This window comes from Procambarus clarkii, chromosome 73 (assembly GCF_040958095.1).
Source record: "Procambarus clarkii isolate CNS0578487 chromosome 73, FALCON_Pclarkii_2.0, whole genome shotgun sequence".
Taxonomy (NCBI): Eukaryota; Metazoa; Arthropoda; class Malacostraca; order Decapoda; family Cambaridae; genus Procambarus; species Procambarus clarkii.
Window position 1 is genome coordinate 29,518,884 of NC_091222.1, and position 24,412 is coordinate 29,543,295.

The window sequence follows — 24,412 nt, forward strand, 5'->3', positions numbered from 1 at the left end:
CTATCAGTTCGAGTACAGAATAATTTCTTCCCATAAGAAATAATATAAATTGGATTATTCCGCTCCAGATCACAGAAAACTAACATTGAATATAATGAAATGCCAATTTTTGGGTGAGCTCCGATGGCTCCCAGAAGCAGCAATCACCGATTGTGTGGGAACTACTAGGTTGCATCAGCCACTGAGATCAATATGGCCTACAGAGGAACAAGAGCCAGAACGTGATCCCTACACAGAGGTGCAGGGAGCAGTGGCATGTATTTATTATGCCATCACCAGGAAAAGCACCCAAAAAAGTCAGAGAAACAAAACAGACCCAAGCTGGCTTTAGAAAAGGTCAAAGACTCGAGAACTGCCAGAAGGATTTCCCCAACAGTGTAAACAATCAAAAAGTTTTGAAACTAGTACTAGTTCATTTCCCCACATCCCCCACCTATGGTGGTGGGGGAGGGGGGGGGAGCCCATGGTCAGCCAGCATGTTGTGTGAGCCTGGACATCAGAGAGTTTGGAGTTGTACAGGCACTGGGTTCTCTTCCCTGTGTTCTCTTGTGCTGCCCTTGCACTTCATTGTTATCTTCCCTGGGGTATTTGGGAGTTGCTCCCTTCGATGTTCTCCTTGCTTGTTTGCCCTCACCCAGGATGAGTCAGGTGTCTTCAAATTTTTCTGCCTTTACTCGGGTTGAGAGTGGTGTTAGCTGGCGTCGAGCACACTGGGTATTTGCATGCTCCAATGCAGCACAAAGAGGTAGGCCTTCCCAGCCACCGGAGCGAGGCTGTGTTGGCTTACTACATCGTTTCTATACCTTCACTGTGGGCCCCTATAACCCAAGCGGGACAGCCTCGGGGCATCCGGATGAGCAACCAATATCTAGCATGCAATGCCGAAGCCGCCTATATCCAAACATCACTATCAGTAGAATGGTAAACTAGAGTATGAGCAAGGAACAGGACTCGCAAGATCAAAGGTGTCATTGGCCCAACAGGCAGGATGACAGAGGCAAAACTGGCGAGTGTCACCCAATCTTCAAACAATGAATCTTCAAACTTCAATCTTCAAACAAGCAATCTTCAAACTCGCGCTTAGCGAGTTGGAACCCAGAGGATGCATCCATGGGTTCAAAGAGCCCCAATGGGGTTTTCCAGGGTCCATAGACTGAATGCTAATGGAAGCCCAAGCAAGGTATCGCTAACCAGTTGGGCCCAAACTACCAAGAGAACTGCTAAAAACCTGAAATCCTGCGACATGTACAAGCACGAGGGCCTTGCAGAGGACCACCAATATAACATAAGGGTGGATAAACCAAAGGGGCAGACCTCCACCAGGCAAAAAAAAAAAAAAAAAAAAAAAAAAATAATAATAATAATATTAATAATAGTAATAATATTGCATAAGCACAACGTCTCCAGGAGGAACAGAACCGGCGGCTGTGTATAATGGGAGACAAGCTGTACAATATCTTGCACCCCTACCAGCAATGATACCACTTCCTACCCAAGGCCAAACGGTGGCTACAAAAAACCCCAGCTGGCCCCTAGGGCGGGCAATTGCTGAGCAGCAACAGACCCCTACGGAAGCAGTTACCCAAACGCCATGTGGAAGGGAACCCCAAGACGCATGGATAGTACTTACAGGATGCTTAGGGAAGGTGGCTCTAAGTGCATACAGCCCCAGTACTGATCAGTTATTCCTGGCCTGCACATCACACACCACAAGGAACAGAACTGCAAAGAGTCAGAGGCCAGAATCGACGACCGCCACAGTCCACATCAGCCGGGGAACTGATTGCTGGAGTGGCCGACTTGTTTTAGTCTGGGAAACTACTTGTTTTAGTTTGGGAGATCTGCCTCCCTGTTCGGTTTTAGGTAGCAATTTTTACCATGTAGGGTTTGTTTTGTTACGCCTACCTTTCTGGGTGCCAAACCCCGGTCGATGGCAGGCATTGATTGCTTCCAAATACATGGGGGTTTCTATAGGCCATTGCTCCTCATGCCTTTCTGAGGGGGCCAGGTTTTGGCTCATGGTCCCCGGTAGGCAAGAACTCCATCGATTGATGCCATGGTCTAATACATATACATCAGCCCAGAAGGCCCCGGGGAGCCTTAGGGGCTCCCCACAGAAAAACTATATTTCAACTAAGAAAAAACACAACTGTGCAATACAACCATAATAAAATATAAAACCAACCTGTCATGTTCTCTTCGAGCATCTTTCTTAGCTTGCTTGTGGAGAGCCTTGACTCTTTCTATAAACAAAATGTGGTTAGCAGCTTTAAGTATGCAATGTTTACAACAGCCAGTATCTGCTTGCAAGCTCAGTGGCAGACCTAATTTTAGTAGAGCCTCATCTTGGTGAATCCAAGACTGATGATTCGCTATGGCCTTTACCTGGAAGGAGATACTTCTGTGAAAAGTCAGTTCATGTGTGGAAGGAGATACTTCTGCATATGTGGAAGGAGATAGTTCTGTGAGAAGAAGGCCGCATACTGCGCGCCGTTAAGATATGACATTCCCATAGTGTGCTGAAATTAAGTTCTTTGCAAAAAATTATTTTCTCTTCTTATATTAAAATGCAGTCTTTGATCACGGGAAACTAAAAAAAAAAAAAAATACTGTATGTGACATACTTTAGCTGCGATGGAGCCGAGAAGTTGAGCAAATTATGGGCGCTGAGCGATAGAGAGATCGGGGTCACTTGACCCCGCCACCCCGTGGGGTGGCAGTTGCCGTGATTATAATTTTTCACAATTATTTTGATGTTTCTCATTCGTTTCTTCTCTGGTTTTTTGCTGTAATATTATTCAAAAGTGTGTAATTTGTGGAATTTATATATGTAGTTCAATGTGTGGAACATCGCCATACTCAAAATTATGGGGCTCATATATGTGACATGTATATTATATTCTACGATCAAACTGTTTTTGCTGTTATTATACTATATACACATGTTTTATATATAAGTACAGTATCTAAATATTTTGTTCACCATAACTGGTATGGTGCCCAAACAACATGGTGGCCACAGAAAACTGCATGACAAGTAACTCAGTGATGGACACCGCCTTGACCACTATCTACGTGAATGTGAACACCTGAGGGACATTAGATATATGTGTAGAATAATAAACCCCACATTATTTGAGTTAGGAAAACACCATTTGTTAAATATTGATACTGTTCTTAAAAGATTCCCCCATTTTGCACCTGGAAGATAACATAAGACTATAAGGGTTGACATATGTTAATCTTGTTTGAGCAGCTGTTCACTTGAGACAGTTAAGCAAGTCCCAGCTGTGTCTGAGTACAAGTGACAGGATGAACAACCCAGCGGGTTTTCTTCCTATTGGGGAGTGTTGTGCATGCTGATATGGCGGTATGACCACTCACAGGATGAGTGGCGCTGCCCAATAAACTCGCCCTTCTAGGCAAAATTTAAATTTAAATTTAAGTGACACAGCAGCTAGCAGACAACAGCAACTCACTCACTCCCTCACCAAAATGGCTCCTCCCAGCATACTGTTTGTTCTGTTATTACACTATATACACACACACACATTATATGTAAGTATCTACATGTGTGTTCACCATAGCAAACCACTAAGCTGGTATGGTAAGATCAGACAATAACAGGGGTCGCAACACACAGCTGATGCTCCCTCCCTCCCTCACCAATATTCCTCCTCCCACCACAGTGTTTGTGCTGTTATTACACTACATATACACATTATATGTAATTATCTACATGTTTTGTTCACCATAACTGTACAACTAAGCAGGTATGGTGTCTGAACAGCAGTGGCCAGCCTATACAGCATGACAAGTCACACACCTAAACTATTCAACTATATAAACTATTCAACACTGGTGGGACGCGAACAAGGGGACACAGGTGGAAACTGAGTACCCACATGAGTCACAGAGACGTTAGGAGGAACTTTTTCAGTGTCAGTAGTTAACGGATGGAATGCATTAGGCAGTGATGTGGTGGAGGCTGACTCCATACAGTTTCAAATGTAGATATGATAGAGCCCAGTAGGCTCAGGAATCTGTACACCAGTTGATTGACAGTTGAGAGGCGGGACCAAAGAGCCAAAGATCATCCCCCGCAAGCACAAATAGGTGAGTACACCAGCCAGCAGACGATGCCACCTTCCTCACCAAAACAGCTCCTCCCAACATACTCCTTTTGCTGTTATTACACTATATAGACATATTATATATAAGTATCTAAATTTGTGTTCACCATAGTGAACCACTAAGCTGGTATGGTGAGTCCAGACAATAACAGGCTACTACACAGTCAGCAGACGACGCTACCTCCCTCCCTCACCAAGATTACTCCTCCCACCATACTACACACAGTGCTAATTATCACCACAATCCTGCTATTATCAGAATCCTGGTCATTATTAACAGTCAGGGGATCTCCTGTAATACTATCACCGCTAAATAATAACAGTTACATACACATTTTGACATTTAGTACCATAATAATCGAACAGTAAATGGAATTTTAACAAATATTTTCATTTTGGGCGCTCATCACCACAAGTATTTATAATCTTTCCAGTGTTCTAACTTCAACTGTCATGCTACATCGTTCATTATGGTATCAAATTGTTCGCAATCTAAAGGCGCATGCTTTTCAAACTAATCCCATAATAATCAAACAATAAATGTAATTTTAACAAATATTTTAATTTTGGACAGCGATCACCACAAGTATTTATAATTTTTCCGGTGTTCTGACCTCAATTGTCGTGCTATGTCGTTCATTTTGGTATCAAATTGTTTACAATCTAAAGGCACACATTTTAAAACTAGTCTCATAATGACTGGATAAAAAATATAATTTTAACAAAAATTTTAAACTTTAATGCATCATGCGTCACCAGCGGACATCCATCAATTTATTTGTTGACGCAGACTGAGTCGCCGCCGGACAAAAGTGTTAATGAGACAATTTCCATTAATAACATAATTCATAACATACGAGGCAAAATATTTTTGTTTGTGCATTGTCATCATCATTACCTCATTTGTTATTTTCATAGTAAGCAGAACGGTTAAATAAATATTTTAAGGAAAATATACTCACCCCTTCAGTTCTTACACACTTAATTAAGTGAAATTTTAGTGGATTGAAAAGTTTATGTTCACAGAGAACTTGAGCAAGAACTGATGGTTGTGGAATATAGTGAAGATCATCATCATTAAACCAGGCACTTAGGAGGGGTTCTGAGATAAGTGAGTAGTCTTCAGACATATCAACCACAGCCAATTGGGATAACAGTTCTTCTTTTTCCTTCCTCATCTCTGCTTGTCGCTGGTGATTTACAGTCTGCAGAGAACACAAAATATAACCCGATGAGAAAATGTGTACAATTACGTTTATAAAAAACTCATAAGATTATGTGGTGTTGAGTAACGTGCATAAGCACTGAAGCACTACACTGAATGTAATGAAACACCTTTCTCTGCTGGGTCATTCACAAGCTTCCCAAGATATAGTATTAGGACTATAAAGCCTAAGAAAATTGCACTAAGTATCTGAGACCCACCTGAGCCTACTGGAAGCCAGGGGCCAGATTCACGAAACAGTTACGCAAGCACTGACGAACCTGTACATCTTTTCTCAATCTTTGGCAGCTTTGTTTACAATTGTTAAACATTTAATGAGCTCTGAAGCACCAGGAGGCTGTTTATAACAATAACAACAGTTGATTGGGAAGTTTTCATGCTTGTAAACTGTTTAATAAACGTACCCAAAACCGTCAAAGATTGAGAAAAGATGTACACGTTTGTAAGTACTTGCGTAACTGCTTCGTGAATCTGGCCCCAGGATCAGGAAATGGTTCTCTGAGGCAAGAGGAGCTTGCATAGTGGAGATTAACCCAAAACTGAGAAACAACACACCAGAAATAACAAGTGCATCAAAATATAAACATATTAGAAAAAATAATAAACCTGAGGAAAATAATGCAAACAATTGTAGCCATGGGGGTTGCCACCTTTGCTGTAATGTGCTCATTTACCATCAGATAGCAGAATATGCTGCTGTGATTAACCATCAGGCAATTAGTCTGAAAACAAAATAGAAATCAAGTGCATTGGAAAACTGCAATGCACTCAGTCCCTTTAACCACTTGGACTGGATGGTAGAGTGATGGTCTTATTTCTTGTTGGTCAACGATCAATCCCGACCGTTCAAGTGATTGGGCATCATTCCTTATCCTCATCCCTTGCAAGTACTATTGCTTCCAAGTTGAGCCTGGACCCAGGCCGGGCTAGGGTAGTAGAACTCCCAAACCCTCTCCAGGTTAGTGCTATACTGTATAGTCATAATGGCTTGGAGCTTTCTCCTGATAATTATCTTACCTTACCTCAGCCCCCCCTCCCCCCACCAAGAAATAACAGAAACCGTAAGGCACTCGGCCAGAGAATTGCAAGAACTCAGCCAAGAAATCACAAATCGCTCAGACACAGAACCAGCAGGTACACAGCCGAGGAACTGGTGCAGACCCAGGGCAGGGAAGTGCATCCCAATGCCAAGTAAATTCACACTCAGGGCAAACACAACAATGCCAAGGCTGAAAAAATGACATGTCTAAGCCTGAAGCAGTCATTTTGTATATTCAATCATAAATAACATCCTCTCTCCAAGGCCCTGTGAAGCTGCCACCAGCATAGCAGGAAGACCAGTGAACTCCAGGAAAAACACCCCACCCTTAAAAGTGAGAGATAGACTCCAGAGCCCAGCATGGTGGTGAAAAACCTCCCACAAGAAAACAAACTAAGGCAAATTACAGCTCAGAAGCCAGGAAGCTGAAAAACCAGCCACAGCAGGGAGGGAGGGAGAGAGGGATCGAGGAGGCAGACCACCCCTAAATACCTATAGAAGAGCGTAACTATGCTATGAACTCAGCACTCAGAAACATGTCCTGGAGCAGAAGTGGAGAAAATACTGAGGAGAGGAAGACAACTCAAGCCTCCTGGGGAGAAATAATTTCTCTAGCCTAGCTGCAACAAACCACAAAGACAGAAACAGAAAAACCTAGGACCTCTTCCAATGAAACCTAAAAACTTGAAATTAATCCCATTACAGGAAAGGAAGCATCAGAAATAGAGCTGAGGCACAAAACCAAATGGAAGAAAGAGAAGGATTATCAGACATACCACAAAACCAAGTGGGTGTCAGATCAAAGATAGGTTCCAAGGCCACCATCAAAACCCAGGATGGAACAGACCCACCTGCTACTGCCGCCAACACACCATCATGAAAAGTTGGGAATGCATGAACTATAGCTATACAGACCCTCAACTGATGGAGAAAACTAAGAAATATAAAAAGGATTCCAAATCACAGCCAATGCAGGAGGTGCAGTGGAGGGTGTGTGCCGAGAACCTTCATGAGTAAGAGCAAGTACTCGCCCACACATGGAAAAATTAGTGGTTGGACCTGACGGAGTTTCACCTTGGGTACTGCAAGAATGTGCAACTGAGATAAGCATTCCACTCCAATTCATATTCCAGACATCCTTATGCACAGGATTCTTAGCAGATATATGGAAGAAGGCAAACATAGTACTAATCTATAAAAATGGTAGTCAAGAAGATCCTCTAAATTATAGTCCCATATCATTATAATATAATTCTGGATATATAGCACCTATGATATTTAAAATTTTTGCAATAGTTATCACATTGAAACACTGGGAATACCTGTTCATTATGTTACAAAATATAACCAGTTTGTACATTTGGTATTAATTTTACTTACCATACTTTCCTCCTGTTTTTTGAGAACATATTCAACTATGGATTCAGGTGGTGGCACGTGGGTTTCTTCTGACTCCGAGATATTGCTCCTCACGTAAATCCAAACAAATGCACCACGAGAGACTCTCAATCCTGAACGGTGTTTGTACTTATTGGCCACATTTGCTGAAAAATGAATAATAAAAATATCTAACATTTCTCAATATGGTGATCAAGAAATTAAAAATTTTAGATTTTGATTAATGTATTTACTTTCACACCATTCATCAAAATGTTGTGCAGTACCTTAAACAGTAGACATCTCTTAATTCACTAGAAAAGTTCTCTATGCTTACTGTGAATTTACCAACAATGAATTAAAGCATATGGGGAAAAACAGGTTCCAGGAAGTTCCAAGTCTTCCTCACTCAAAAATTGATCATATAAGTCACCTATAACTTAGCTAAAGCAATAACAAATAAACACTCACCAATGTAGCATACACACTGGGATAAACACTGGATATTCCTGCCAATAGTTAATAAGAGCCTACTTAAGGTTTCTTTAAAAATCTACTGATCTTCAACTGCCTAAATCTACTCAAGATTAAAATGGAAGCTTAATATTTTTGTTGTTCCTTAATTTGCATCCCAGGGGCTCATTTGGGCTCATTATTCTTGAGCTTCTTCAATATCTTGAAGTCAGAAGTGCCAACTCTTTTTTCACAACATTATTTCCTGCTATGGTTTTGTTTCTTTTCATATAAACCTATCTCAAGCTTTACTTAGCAATGGTAATATTGGAACAAATATTATGGACATTTGAATAGAACTCCACATTGCAAGGCTATACAAATATGTAAGGCATATATAATATGATGAAAAATGTTAAGAGGTTTAAAATATCTTCATATCAAGACCTGATGTGTGACTGCTTTCTAAAAGTAAGTTGGGTACAGTATGTGTATATTCAAACACACAAGATATTTGAAGGTGAGATATACTAGTTAAAACCCTAGGGAACAAACTCTGTAGCCGTAAGGAACACTTCCTAATAATGTTTTGCTGATAATTTAGTACCAATAAATTATGAATGGTATGTGGTTATCACCAAAATTACACAGTTAGCAATATAGTTTTGTACATTGAAAAGTCATCATTGAATGTAAAGAAATGCTTCTTTCCAGTGGGGTCTTGTTGGCTCTTTGTTGCTAGCTATTAGAATAGCTCAGCCCATCTCAATCCATGCCAGGCCCTTGTGTGTCATTGTAAGCCTATTGATGAGCGGAGGCCAAAACCTGGTCTCCATTACAGAAGTGCAAAGAGCAGAGGGACACTAAATCACCCTAACCAAGGAAACTTCACCAAAAGATGGGCAAGCCAAAACAGACAATCAACACAGTAGACAAAGCAAACAGAAATTAGACCTCAAACCAAATGGCCCACCCGATTGTGAAGCAGTTCACTCGTTAATTACACCTGAGTGCTGCCAGGTGGTTGTTTTTCAAGAGCAATGGTAAAATTGCTAGATCTTGGATCTGGGAATAATGATGTCTGATGACCTATTGTTTAGCCCTTAAACTGCGCATGGCGTATATATACGCCCTGAGTAACATGTCCCATGGTGCGCATGGCGTATATATACGCCATAGGGTGCCAGGCCTGATTCAAATGGCCCGCGGCTACACGGGGTTCACAGTAGCTTCCTCAGGGCTCTTGTAAACAGATGCCATTTAAAAAAAAAATCGTGGGCAATATTCTCAGGTGTGAGAGCCACAGTACTGTTGGAGCAACCAAGGTCGGCGCACGCAGCATGAGCGAACAGCATTGATGTTCAGCTTGTGACCACAGCATCGCCGAAAAATGTCAAGATAAATATTTAATTGTTATTATTTAGCGATGACAATATTACAGATGACCAATGACTGTGATATAAATAACCAGGGTTGTGGTAATAGCAGGATTGTTGTAATAATTAGCGCTGTGGGAGGAGTGATGCTGAGAGACGGAGGGAGACAGCATCGTTTACTGACTGTGTACCCACCTGTTATTGTTTGCATTCACCATACCAGGTCAGTGGTTCTCTATGGTGAACACAAATGTAGATACTTATATATAATGTGTGTATTAGTGTAATAACAGCAAAAGGATTATGCTGGGAGGAGCCATATGGGTGACGGAGGTGACGTCGTCTGCACGATTTGTCTAGCTGTTTAGAGGGTGGCCACTATGCTCTTTGGGCGCACTACAAGCTTAGGTGTACAGTTACGGTGCATAAAACATATAGATATTTATATATAATATGTGTATACAGGGTAATAACACTGCAAAAGGTATTGTTGGGGGAGAAAGTTTAGTGCGTGTGACCTTGAAAGAGTGAGGGAGCCGCCAGCTGCCATCTGTGTATAGCGACGACTCTTACTGCCTGAACTAACTATATCAGCTTAGCTGTACAGTTGTGGTGAACAAAATATACACATACTTATATATAACGTCTGTATATAGTGTAATAACACCACAACTGGTATTGTTGGGGGAGAAAGTTTAGTGCGTGTGTTGAGGGAGTGGCAGCGAGTGGCTGGCTGGTGTGTGGCGGTAACTCCTCGTTGCTTTTCGACTCTCAATACCAATTTAGTGGTTCGTTATGGTGACCAAAACATGCCAATACTTATATATAACCTGTGTATAGAGTGTAATAGCAGCAAAACTATTTGTTTATAGTTTTATAAACATAATAATTGAATCACTAATATGCACATCATACTTTTGAGTATAGCGATTATTAACCACTTTTATTATATAAATATATTACAATACACACTATTGAATAATATTACTGCAAAAAAACTAAGAAAAAATCAATCGGAGACATTGAAACAATTAGGTAATAATATCTTTGTGGCAACTCCCATCTGTCAACGCGGGTGACGCTGACCAGGTCTGACGACCACTCTGTCAACGCCCACTTTTTGCCAGACTTCCTCGGTCAATTGCGCCCAAAATATGTCACCTACGATTTTTTTTTTATTTTTTCCATGCTCAGGGGACACAAATTAACATGTTTAGAAGACGAAAAATTTTTTTTGAATTTTTTTTTTCTTGCGCACAGGGGTGTAAATGTTCCAAGGACCCCTGAGCAGTGTAAGGGTTAGGGAGCATAACCTAGCAAATATTGCGTCAGCCAGAAAAATGATAATATTGATTACGAGAACCTTCAATTCCAGGGACCCCATCACAATGATCATACTATTCAAATCACTTGTGCTGTCCTGTCTTAAGTACTGCTCGATACTCACTCCCCCCTTTAGAGCAGGAGAGATTGTTGAAATAAGAGTGAATACAGAGAACATATATGGCATATATAGACATTGTAAAGCACTTAAAATATTGGGACCATCTCAAAGCTCTCCAAATGTACTCTTAAGAAAGGAGACGAGAGAGGTATCAAATAATATATACATGGAAAATATTAGAAGGCTAGATCCCAAATTTACACAGTAAAATAACAACATACTGGAGTGAACAATATGGAAGAAAATGCAGAATAGAGCCGGTGAAGTACAGAGGTGCCATTGGCTCAATTAGAGAACACTGCATGAACATCAGAGGTCCACAGTTGTTCAACATCCTCCTAGTGAGCATAAGAAATATTGCCAAAACAAATGTGGACATCTTTAAGAGAAACTTGGTAGTTTTTTTTTTTTTGAGATATATATAAGAGATGTTACATTCTTGTACAGCCACTAGTACGCGTAGTGTTTCCGGCAAGTCCCTGGAATACGATCTCCGCCGTGAAGAATCATTTTTACAACAAAGTACCGATTTTACTGTTGAGTTAAACAGACTACAGTTTTCTTGCAAGAAGTGCTGGACCGACCAGGTTGTAGTGGGTACGTGGGACTGCGGGCTGCTCAAAGCAACAGCCTGTTGGACCAAGCTCTTGCAAGTCAAGCCTGGCCCCCCGGGCTGGGCTTGTGGAATAGAACTCCCAGAACCCCATCAAGGTATGACCAAGAAAGGTATGACAATGGGCTGTCAATAATGTTATTTGTATCAATCATAGGTATGCACAGATATATTTGTGTTTCAAAGATAAGTACTATATTATTTGTTTTGAACAATAAAACATTCAGTTTTTGCTGGTATTATACTGTATACACACACTATATAACTATACACATATTCATGCATAATAACAAATCATACAGCTGGTCTGGTGAGTATGGTAATGACCAAGGACAGCACCCACACTACCACCAGACCATCTTAGCAGATTACTCAATATGATGAAGCAGAATGCATCACATTATATTATGTACATCGCTAATTCTAGGCACAATGTTGCTATTACTATCAGCATCCATCCTAATAACAATAATGCATAATTTGATAAATTTATATGATAAAATGTGCAGAACATCAATATACAGTACTGAACATATGGCATGCATATTAGTGACAAGATTACAATATTATAGTCTTAGAACAAGAAAACAGTGCTTTTGCTGTCATTACACTGCATATAAACTATTTATATATACATAAATGTCTACATTTTTGTGCACCATAACAAATCACTAAGGTGGTGTGATGGGCTCCACACACACAACACCAACATGCTAGTTAGCATATGCGATGCCACCTGATTAAACGTAATGCCTCCAATGCCATTAATGCCACCTATCACTAACTCTAGGCACAATGTTGCTATTATTATCAGCATCCTGGTCACTAAATCCTGAATATTAATCATTTTGCACATGTTTATTTTCTAAAGGAGCATGATGTCATTTCATGATGTGTAGATACACCAGACAATGGCAGAGTGCTGTGGCTCTGCATCACACTGTGAACATCATAAACAGCATTGTGTTCACTGATATCTGAACATTGTACTGTACATAATCTTTATTACAGTCAGGATCTTCTATGATATCATCGCAAAATAACAGCAGTTACTTATATATTTCATCATTTTTAAGTGAGGCTGTGGACACAAGCTGAGCAGCAGTGCAGTAAGCTCATTACACACAGAAATCACAATTGCGTGATGCATCAAATGAACAAATCCACAAGGGCCGTGAAGAGGATTCGAACCTGCGTCCAAGAGCATCCCAAACACTTCCTTAATCGACAGCTACGACATGGTCAAAAGGCGTTGAAACCGAAGTTCTACTGAACTTACTGGATCCTGCAGCCTCTCCGAGGCAGAAACCAGGGTTTTACACAACTCCCCCCTACACTCGAGCTATGTCACGGCCCTTGTGGATTTGTTCATTTGATGCATCACGCAATTGTGATTTCTGTGTGTAATGAAGTAAGGGTGAAGAGGGAGAATGGCCTATTGACATAGCTCGAGTGCATGGGGGGGAAGTTGTGTAAAACCCTGGTTTGTGCCTCGGAGAGGCTGCAGGATCCAGTAAGTTCAGCAGAACTTTGGTTTCAACTCCTTTTGACCATGTTGTAGCTCAGTCGATTAAGGCAGCGTCTGGGATGCTCTCAGACGCAGGTTCGAATCCTCGTCACGGCCCTTGTGGATTTGTTCAGTAAGCTCATGCTGCATGCACCAGCCTTGATTGTTCACTCAGTACTGATGCCATCGCACCCAGGAACAGTGCCCATGATTTTTTTATATTTTTTTCAAAATGGTATCCGTTTCCTGTAGACCGGAGATAGCCAATGTGAACCCCGTGTACCCGTGGGAGTTTTAAAATCTTATGCTGCACCCTAATATTTCCCATGATGGGATGTACACTTTGAGCATAATTAACCACCCAGTCACCTGATGGGATACACAGCTGAAATGTTAATCTGTCATATAGCCACGGATATTCTCTTCACTTTTGAAAGTTTTTTCTCTCAAAATCCTCCATTTCCCTCATGACTGCTAATAGTACATCAATTCCTTTACCTTATTTTCTGAAACTCCATAGCAAAATTAGCTTGAACAATTATAATCAATCAGACACTTGTGACTACTGCTTATTGCATCACATGACTGCAATTCTTCCAGACAATTTATAATGCAACTGTTTAATCTTTAATTTGATCATTACTGCAACATACCAATACTGAAGTAGTTGCGGTGACTCTCGGAAGGATTTCCACCCGTCGATCGACTTGTCAGTTCCGAGACCTGTTCATCATTAAAGTTAAACCACTTGTTCTCTCTAGTCTTCACATGAGCTGTAAAACAATATAAGCATTATAACTAAAAACAAGTAATGAAATGCCTCTTTCTGGTTGGGCTTCAGTGACTCCCAGAAGCTAACCACACTAAGAGAGTTCCACACATATGGGTCACATCAGCCCCAGGAGTCATTAACATGTTTGCATTCTGATGACGTGTGCGTTAGCCTCATCTGCACTCTAACAGTAAATGTTCGATGACATTAAAACATGCTATCAGATTACTAGTAATGAATCATTCATATATTCATTGTTGTCATGCATAATCTGTTATAAATAAAATTATGTTTTTGCATCTATTCCCTAGAAAATTCAATTGCAAACAGTTTGACACCAAATGTATAGTTATAACTCAAGAAATAACCAAGAAAATGTGAAATTATTAAAAACATTTTAAGCATCGCTAAGGGAAACCTGCCGAGTGTGTTAGGTTTACGTTCCGCAAAGTGCAGAGAGGACTAAATTCTATTATACATACTTTTGGGGGTTTTGCATCTATTCTCTAGACATTTGGAAACATTTTGACACCAAATATATTGTTATAACTCGACAAATAAGTTAGAAAATGTTAAATTATTGTAAACGTTTTTCACAACACTGAGTTGCCACGAGCCACCTGGGGATCCCAGAACATTTACAGTTAGGAACGCATGGAGAGGCTGGTCCACGAAAGTGTGTTAATACCCTGTTGGAGACGAGAGCCAAAACCTGGCCCCCCATCACAGAGGCACAGAGAGCAGGAGATTCTTTAAGATCACCCCTCACCAAGGAAACATCCAGAAAGTAAGTGAAGAAAAACAAACTACTGCTAGGTTCACAGAGAAACAAGAAATGAAGCAGCAATCAATTCAAACCCTTCTAGTTAGAGTTGGCCACCACTAGGTGGCAGTACCACTGGGAGCTGATGGCTCCCATGTTAACACTGCTCAATTTGTAGCATAGACCACACCATCCATTGCACCTAGAAATGATGGAGAAAGGGATCAGGGAGCTACTGATGCTCAGTGAGAAAGTGGCAAATCATTATATTCACTGCAGGTTTTCTGGATGGTAGGATGGTGAATCTCTGAAACTAACTATAGAGAATAAGTAAACCGAGACTTACCAGGGAGGAGGAGAGCGAAGATTAGACTCTCGAAGAAGGTAACCCAGGACAGGAACCCCGACCCAAAGCAACAAAAGCCCAAAGGACATAAAGAACACTGACTACATAACAGGATCCACCAGGAACCTGTCAGGCCTCCAAAACCCACAAGTCTAGATATCAGCCCAAGACATATTAGAAACGACTATGATTAAAGCTGTAAACTTACAAACATCATGGGCCGTAAGGTAGACCACAGACTGGATAGATATAATGAAACTTCGGACAACTGGAAAAAAAAATTTTAGGAACAGGGAACCAAGGAAACAGGATCAACAAACAATGCATCCCCAGAAGCAGTCTGGGTGGCACACAGGTAACAACAGTTGCAACTGGACATACAAAGTGATGCATCCCCTTCTTGAATCTCATCAACAGAGTATAGGTGGTTATCTTGAGGTTATCTTGAGATGATTTCGGGGCTTTTAAGTGTCCCCGCGGCCCGGTCCTCGACCAGGCCTCCACCCCCAAGAAGCAGCCCGTGACAGCTGACTAACACCCAGGTACCTATTTTACTGCTAGGTAACAGGGGCATAGGGTGAAAGAAACTTTGCCTATTGTTTCTCGCCGGCGCCTGGGATCGAACCCAGGACCACAGTATCACAAGCCCAGCATGCTGTCCGCTCGGCCGACCGGCTCCCTCCCCAGCTGAACAAACCACAAATCAATAACTAAAGGACCCCTCCAAGAGTCAACCATCTCATTCTTCACCAGAAAAGTAGAAAGCTGCATACAAAGAAACTGCCCACCAGGGTTGAAGGAACAGAATCCCCACTTCCAGAGGAGAGCATGGAACTCCCCAACCTAACAACTGGAAATGAGGGCAAGCAAAAACAAACCCTTGAACAATGTACCACAGACCAAAACGATGACCAAGAGCCTAGGTGATAAAAGAAAACCCAACACCCGATCCATAAACCAGGAAGGCTTACAAAGAAAATGAGCAAGCCAGAAGTGAAAGAACACACTAGGTAACTTACAGCATCGTACACGAGGAAATGTCGGAGCTGAATTCCAACAAAAGGCCAAACATTAAGAGCCAATAGTAACAGGTATAAGATGCTGATCAACAAACAACCTAACCAGGAACAAAACCCCAGAACCTGACATGGACAACAACCAATGAAGAGAGAAAAAGATGAAAAGAGCATCAAGAAACTTCATAAGGTTGGTGTGACAAAAGATGCAGGTAGGATACTAACAACTCAGCCATCTGAGCCACAAATGGTGATAGACCATCAAAAACTCCAGATGTGATAATCGAGGAGAATGTTGAATCAGCAAGAAACGTCGCCAACCCAATTTGCTGAAAGAGGTGGAGCGGATTTGCACGCTCTCTAGGTCAGCCATTTCTCTGGCTTTGAATGGCATTATTAGTGTGCAACAATATTCCACCCTAGAGAGCACTAGTGTCTTGAAAAGTATCATTATTGATATGGCATCCCTTGTTTAGAAGGTCCTCCTTGTTATCCAAACAGTCATTTTTCCTGTAGTCATGACAGCTACTATATTGTGTTCTTTAAAGGTAAGGTCTTCCGACATAATTACTCCTAGATCCTTTACATTGCTTTTTCATCCTGTAGTATGATTTGATTACATTTTATATATGGTTTCCATTTTTATATTTTCGTTTTTTCCATGGTGCAGGAGCTGGAAATTATTTTCATTAAACATCATATATAAATAACTGTGGCCCACTGAAACACCCGATTTACATCAGATTAGAGGTTTGCTGTATCCTCTATATTGTCTACTTACATGAAAATCCTAATGTCATCTGCAATGATGATACAGTACTATAGTTTGTATCCCTGTCTATGCCTGATATGAGAATGAGAAAAAGCACAGCAGCAAGTATGATACCTTGGAGGACTGAGCTTTTTAGGGTGGATGATATGGATTTTACTGTATTGACTATTACACTCTGCATCCTGTTCGTAAAGAAGTTCAAGATCCATCTCCCTACTTTGCCAGTACCTGTAATTCCCTTTGAGCGCATTTTGTGCACAATAACAGCATGGCCACATTTGTTGAAAGCTTTTGCAAAGTTTTTGTACATTACATCTGTGGTTTGCTTGTCTTCCATGGCACCTAAGGTCATGTCATAGTGATCTAACAATTGTGGGAGGCAAGAACGCTCTATTCTGAACCCATGTTGCCCGGGGTTCTGTAGCTTTGTAATTCTATGTGATCTGTAATCTTATTTCTTAACACTCAAGGATTTTTAGGATGTGTGAAGTTGGAACTATTGGTCTATAAGTTTTTTTGCATCTGCTTTACTACCTCCTTTGTGAAGTGGCAAGATCTCTGCTGTTTTAAGTATGTCAAGGATGACACCAGTATCTAGGCTGTCTCCAGAAGGTGTTTAGGGCCTGTGATAGTTGTGTTTTGCACTTCTTGGTGAGTATAGAATTCCATGAGTCTGGGCCTGGTGCAGAGTGCAGGGGCATGCTGTCTATGGCTGCTTCAAAGTCTGGTGGGGTTAGGGTGACATCTGATATATGGTTTGATGTTGGTGTCACATTCTTGAAGAATTAATTTGGACCATTGATCTTCAATCTATTCAGGGGTTCACTGAAAAATGAGTTGTACTGAAGCTTCAGTATTGCACTCATTTCTTTGTTGTCATCTGTGAAAGTTCCATCATCCTCGAACAAGGGCCCAATGCTGGATGCAGTTTTTGTTCTAGTTTTTGCATAGGAGAAAAAGTATTTTGGATTCCTCTCTATAGTATTTCACTAATGGCATTTTGCTACCTTTGCCTCTCTTGGATTTTATTTGATTCTTTCAACTTGAGCTCGATTATTTCTATTTCCCTACATTGCCTTCCTTGTCGTTGTTGGGATAGAGTGGAGCATTTGAGATGTTCTGCTATTTTTTTTCTTCACCTATAAAGGGAGCACCGCTCTCATCCCAGTTTGCATCGCTTTATCTGTTTTCTTAGTGGTATGTGCCTTCTACATGCTTCTAATACTACCTGGCTGATACCTGGTTCATGGGGTTCTGGGAGTTCTTCTACTCCCCAAGCCCGGCCCAAGGCCAGGCTTGACTTGTGAGAGTTTGGTCCACTAGGCTGTTGCTTGGAGCAGCCACAGCCCCACATACCCACCACAGTCCGGTTGGTCCGGCACTCCATGGAGGAAACAATCTCGTTTCCTCTAGATGATGTCCACGGTTGTTCCGGCAATATTTCTTATGCTCACTGGGAGGGTGTTGAACAACCGTGGATCTCTGATGTTTATATAGTGTTCTCTGATTGTACCTATGGCACCCCTGCTCTTCACTGGTTCTATTCTGCATTTTCTTCCATATTATTCACTCCAGTATGTTGTTATTTTACTATGTAGATTTGGTACTTGGTCCTCCAGTATCTTCCATGTGTATATTATTAGATATCTCTCTCGCCTTCTTTCTAGTGAGCACATTTGGAGAGCTTGGAGATGATCCCAATAATTTAAGTGCTTTATTGTGTCTATGTATGCCGTATATGTTCTCTGTATTCCCTCTATTTCAGCAATCTCTCCTGCTCTGAAGGGGGAAGTGAGTACTGAGCAGTACTCAAGACGGGACAGTACAAGTCATTTGTATAGTACAACCATTGTGATGGGATCCCTGGATTTGAAAGTTCTCGTAATCCATCCGGTCATTTTTCTGGCTGATGCAATATTTGCTTGGTTATGCTCCCTAAACATTAGGTCGTCAGACATCATTATTCCCAAATCCTATACATGCTGCTTTCCTACTATGGACACATTTGATTGTGTTTTGTACTCTGTATTATGTTTAAGGTCCTCATTTTTACCATACCTGAGTACTTGGAATTTATCACTGTTAAACATAATGTTATTTTCTGTTGCCCAGTCAAAAACTATGCTGCTACTGTGCCTATTTTCTCAAAGCACTGGTTTAAGTTTGCATTATCTAGATGTTCTTCCCAGCATATTTCTGCGACGTCTTGGTCTATTCATTCCCAGTTAACCAGTTTGTTGTTAAAATGAATTTGCTGAATTCACCTTCTCATGGATTTGAGATTGGCCACCAAAGAGCCATGAGGATCACCTTGCCAGTGTATGTCTCCAACCCAGAGCAACAATTGACCAAAAGGAACACCCAGAGTAACAATTGACCAAAGGGAAAAATATAGAGACACCTCTACCTTGACTAGTCCAGTCAAAAAGCATCCACCATGAGAGCCTCGTGATTAGGGAACAGAGCCACATAAGAGGGAAGCCGCCGGTTCCAAGACAACATGAAGAAGTCCACCTTAAGGTGACCGAACATCTTGCAGTGCTAATAAAAGGATGCAACTTCAACCGCCCATTCCATGGAAATGGGACAGAAATAGATAAACCATCAGCGATAACACTGGACACATCTTGCATGTAAACTATGCAAATAAAACCAAACACTAAGAAATCTTAAGCTGGGTTACCTGAAGAGTACAGCTCCAAAGGGTAAGGATCAAAGCGATTTCTCTTCAGTTTAGTGAACAAACCACCAGGAAGTAATTGGAATGGAGCCGGAAAACAGACCCCAGAGAAATACAAACCCTCAATATGGCTTGCCACACAACTGCAAACACGTGTACCATGCCATGCACATGAAGAAGCTGACTGAGAGGTATAGTGAGCACCAGGTACAAAAGCCTAAACCAGAGCCGAGGTGTCTAAAAACACATTGAGCAATGGGGAGGAAGGCACCACAAAACATTATACTGTCACTGAGAAGAAGAATACAAGTGGGGACACCATCAAAGAAATCACCTCCTTCTTGTAAAAAAAAATAGATAAATACGCGTACAAAATCCCAGACGCGAAGAGTTAAGAAGATCGAACTAATGAAGTACATCACTGGCCCGACCTGCTGACAGAGGCGGAGCTGTGAAAAAATGCCCGGGTTTGGACACCTGAGCAAGCAGCGCCAAAAACCAAGGCATAGCCGGCCACCAGGAATCCAAAAGGATCACCCTCCTCTGGTAGGACTCCAACCTGGCCAGGACCTGGAGCAACAGTGGGGCCGGAGGAAATAGGTACAGAAATGCCACCACCTTGATCAGTCTAGCTGAAAGGCATCCACTGCTAGGGCCATTCAATCAGGGAACAGTGACGTGTACAAGGGATGGATATGATTCCACACCGACACAAAGAGGTCCATGTCAAGGTGCCAAAGTGTCACACAAAGCCACAGAAAGGTGGCATCAACTTTCCACTGTGGAAACACGAAGGAACCTAAACAGACCATCTGTGAAGATGTTTGACTCCGCCAGCTGATACTGACAAGGGTGTCAATGGCACCCTTGTCAGCTTGATGCCATTACCTGCTTGATGTCCAGATGAGAAATATAATGAAATCAAATCAAATGTTTATTTAGGTAAGGTACATACATAAAAAGAGATTTTACAAAGAGTGATGGATGTATAGTTAGGGCTAGTACATACAATGCCTAAAGCCACTATTACGCAAAGCGTTTCGGGCATGAACTTTTGTGACCCTTGCACTAACCATTAAGATAGGATGCATGGTCCATATGAGGAACATGAACCAATAAGCAATCTCAAGTTTCCTTAATTCTTATGTTCTTACATGTACATGAAAAATAATATGCAAAACAATAAGATGTAAAGAACTTCTGTGACCCCATGAACCAACCTTCAAAATTGGATAAATTAATCTCACAGATTATACAGGAACAAGACTAGTCCAATTTGTGACTATCCATGTGTTCATTTTAAAATGGTAGAGACCAGGGTGAAAGTTTTACTTTATACGCTTATACATCATGTAACTATAACTGATATTCAGTATCACTAAAACTATGCCATGGACATTAAAATTACAACGGATCATAAAGGAAATTTTTAATAGAAATGCATGCTACATTGTGATAACTGAATTAGGAAATAAAAAGAAACAGAGAAGACAATGAAATGGTATGAAAGAGGAGGCATAGTAGAAATTCAAAGCATATAGTTCAATTAAAATGGCTCCATGTAAAATTTAAAAATTGGTCTTTTATTATATATCTACAATAATAAAAAAAAATTATTTTACATGCATCTTTAACAAAAACCTTATTCTATACATTCAAAACCAATGTAGCACATTATCACATACCTGAAAAGTGTTTTACCCAGTGACCGTGATGAAAGATCACAGCAGAGAGAGTATATGTTGCAGCGACATGATTCAGCGTATGAGATGTCAAATCAAGTATTTCGGGATACACAACATGCAGACGTCGCTTCAGATCGCGATCCCTGGATTACAACAGATATGTAAATAAGTATACAATCTCTAAAATCATTTTAAAAACAGCACTATGCATATGTACAGCAGAGCTTCGGTTAACGAATTTAATCCGTTCCGGAACCGAGCTCGTCATATGAAACGCTCATCTTGCGAAACGAATTTCCCTATTTAAAATAACAGAAATAAAATTAATCCATTCCACCACCAAAAAACATCAATATGATATTCGATTTTTTATATTTTTTCATAGAAAATGGAGCAGCCTACCTGACATTCACTGAACAAACCTTTTTGACATTTGTTCTTTTTTCGAATTTTTTTTAAATTTTCTTATTTTTTTTTTAAATTTTCTTATTTTTGGTGGTTAAGGCAAGAGCTAAGAACAGGGAAGAGAAAGATCATGCAAATGCAAATATAAAATCTCAAATTATTTTGAGAATTATACAAATTTATACTTACATAAGGCTATTATTCCTGATGACTAAAACTGCTGGTAAATTCTGAATCTTTGGCGTTACAATGCGATCTGCTTTCACCCTAGCCCCACATCCTCCTGTACTGGTGCTGTCAGATCCACACACCAAGGACACCCCAGTCTGAGTCTCAGTTTGAAGGTCTACAAGGCACTGGTCAAGCGGGCACTCATCACCACTCACGTAGGCAGCCATGGTGTAAGATGTGGCAGGTGCCAAATGGTTCTCATGTTCTGTTTCACATACCGGACATTTCCATCTGATGATTAAAATGCATCTTATTCTCAAGTATCTCTTACACAATGATATTTTAAAAATCCCTCAAATGATAATTAAAAAATTCCCATACATACATAATATTGTTTTCTACAATATGCTTAATGCCTTTCTCCCAACTGAAAAATCTTAAGACAGAATTGCAGAAAAGGTATGGGTTGCAGGACATTTCATTAGAGATGTGCTAGGAACAAATTTACATGCAATAGTGTACATTTGACATTAAAGGTTAATATTCAGTATTCAATCGATATTTTTGTCAATTTTGTGTACATAAACTGAATTATTCAACATGTAATTACCTAAATGTAGTTACAGGATGAGAGCTACGCTTGTAATGTCCTGTCTTCCCAACACTCTTTGTTATATACAGTAACGCTTCAAAACTACTAATGGTTTTGGCCTCCACCACGTTCTCAAACATGTTCTTCAAACCATCTACCACTCCATTAACGGAAGTAAATTTTCTTATATTTCTTTGACAGCTTTCTTAAGTTTGTTTAAATCTATGACCTCTTGTTCTTGAAGTTCCATGTTTAGGGAATTCTTCCTTATCAATTTTATCAATTCCCATTACTATTTTGTACGTAGTGAGGTTATCTTGAGATGATTTCGGGGCTTTAGTGTCCCCGCGGCCCGGTCCTCGACCAGGCCTCCACCCCCCAGGAAGCAGCCCGTGACAGCTGACTAACACCCAGGTACCTATTTTACTGCTAGGTAACAGGGGCATAGGGTGAAAGAAATTCTGCCCATTGTTTCTCGCCGGCGCCCGGGATTGAACCCAGGACCACAGGATCACAAGTCCAGCGTGCTGTCTACTCGGCCGACTGGCTCCCCACTGATCATATCACTTCTTTTTCTTCATCTTCTAGTTTTGGCATATTTAATGCCTCCAACCTCTCCTTGTAGCTCTTATCCTTCAGTTCTGGGAGCCATTTAATTGCATGTTTTTGCACCTTTTCCAGTTTGCTGACGTTCTTCTTAACAGATGGGCACCATGCAACTGCTGCATATTCCAGCTTTAGTCTTAACAGGTCATGAAGTTTCTTTTGTTTTTCACCATCCATGTACAGTAACACCTCACCTTACAAATGCCCCTATTTACGAGCTTTTCGGGTTACGAGCCAATTTCTTCGTAAAGTGTGAATCGGCTTACAAGCTTTGCCTCAGGTAGCGTAGCTTGTTGATATGCGTATGGGCTACCTAGCACGTGGTTCCTGGTGGCAGAGTCGCTTGCGCTTCAGTTTATCAGTGCCTCCCGCTTTGTGATGATCGTGCATGAATTCTTTGTAAAGAATTTCATTGCTTTTTGTTTTTTTGGGGTTTTGAACATAAAAGTAATTATTATATATCATGCCATGGGTCCCAAGAAAGTCAGTGGTAAGGTTCAACCTAAGAAAACACATGTGAGGATGACCATAGAGCAAAAACATGAAAATGTTACACGGGTTGTTGAACTAGCTAGGCAGTGCAACAAATCTATGTCAATGATATGCACTGTAATTGCTAAGAAAAGGGGACATTACGAGTGCTAAAGTGGCAAAAGGAGTATCAACAATCACGAAACAAAGAACACAAACACTTGAGGACGTTGAAAAGTTATTATTAATTTGGATACACAACAAGGAGTTAGCGGGTGATAGCGTTTCTGAGGCCATCATTTGTGAAGAAGCTAGGCTATTGCATGAAGACCTTTGAAAGAAAACCCCTGGGACAAGTGATGCAAATACAAGAGAGTTTACAGTGAGCAGGGAATGGTTTGAGAAATTTAGAAAAAGAAGTGGCATTCACAGTGTTGTGAGTGTTGTGTGTTCTGAGATGGAGGAACACAGCGAAGAACTGACCACCAAAGTCGGTCCTTCATGAAGTTCTAGTCCTTCACAAGGCGTAGCAAAAAGAGGCAGCTGAGGTAATCTCTTCTGGGGAGGATTAGGCAGTACAGAATGCCCCTTCCTCAACAATTAAGAAATGGTGCAGACTAGTGGAAGAAATGCAAACTTTTATTGAAATGACTCGCCCACAGCAAGCTGTAGCAGGCCATTGCCATAACCTTTTTAATGACACTGTGATGCCTCACTACAAACAAGCATTACAACGTAGGGAAAACAAGTCTCTATGGAAAGGTTTTTAGAGAGAAAAGCAAGCAGTGAGCCACATGCAGGTCCTAGTGGTATGCAGGGAGAGTACGTGCCAGAGAATGTACCCCAGAGAAGTCATCACTGCCTGATGTTATAATGGAAGGGGACTCCCCTTCCAAACACTAACACCTCTTCTCCTCCCCCCCTCCTCACCGTCTTCCATACGCCAACAAGTCTTCAATAAAGGTA

The 24,412-nt window shown here is 40.9% G+C and overlaps 1 protein-coding gene across 3 annotated transcripts in view; it reads right to left on the bottom strand.

Moving 5' to 3' along the window:
* The window catches only part of LOC123774163 (ubiquitin carboxyl-terminal hydrolase 48), a 129,195-nt gene that overhangs the window by 85,165 nt on the left and 19,618 nt on the right, over positions 1-24,412 (bottom strand). For all 3 annotated transcript variants that reach the window (XM_045768294.2, XM_045768292.2, XM_045768293.2), the window contains exons 6-11: positions 21,796-22,068; positions 21,202-21,344; positions 13,821-13,940; positions 7,778-7,941; positions 5,096-5,338; positions 2,186-2,385 (exon numbers count right to left, since the gene is read on the bottom strand). In XM_045768294.2, coding sequence (XP_045624250.2) covers positions 2,186-2,385; positions 5,096-5,338; positions 7,778-7,941; positions 13,821-13,940; positions 21,202-21,344; positions 21,796-22,068 — 1,143 coding nt within the window. The remainder of the gene's footprint in view (positions 1-2,185; positions 2,386-5,095; positions 5,339-7,777; positions 7,942-13,820; positions 13,941-21,201; positions 21,345-21,795; positions 22,069-24,412) is intronic.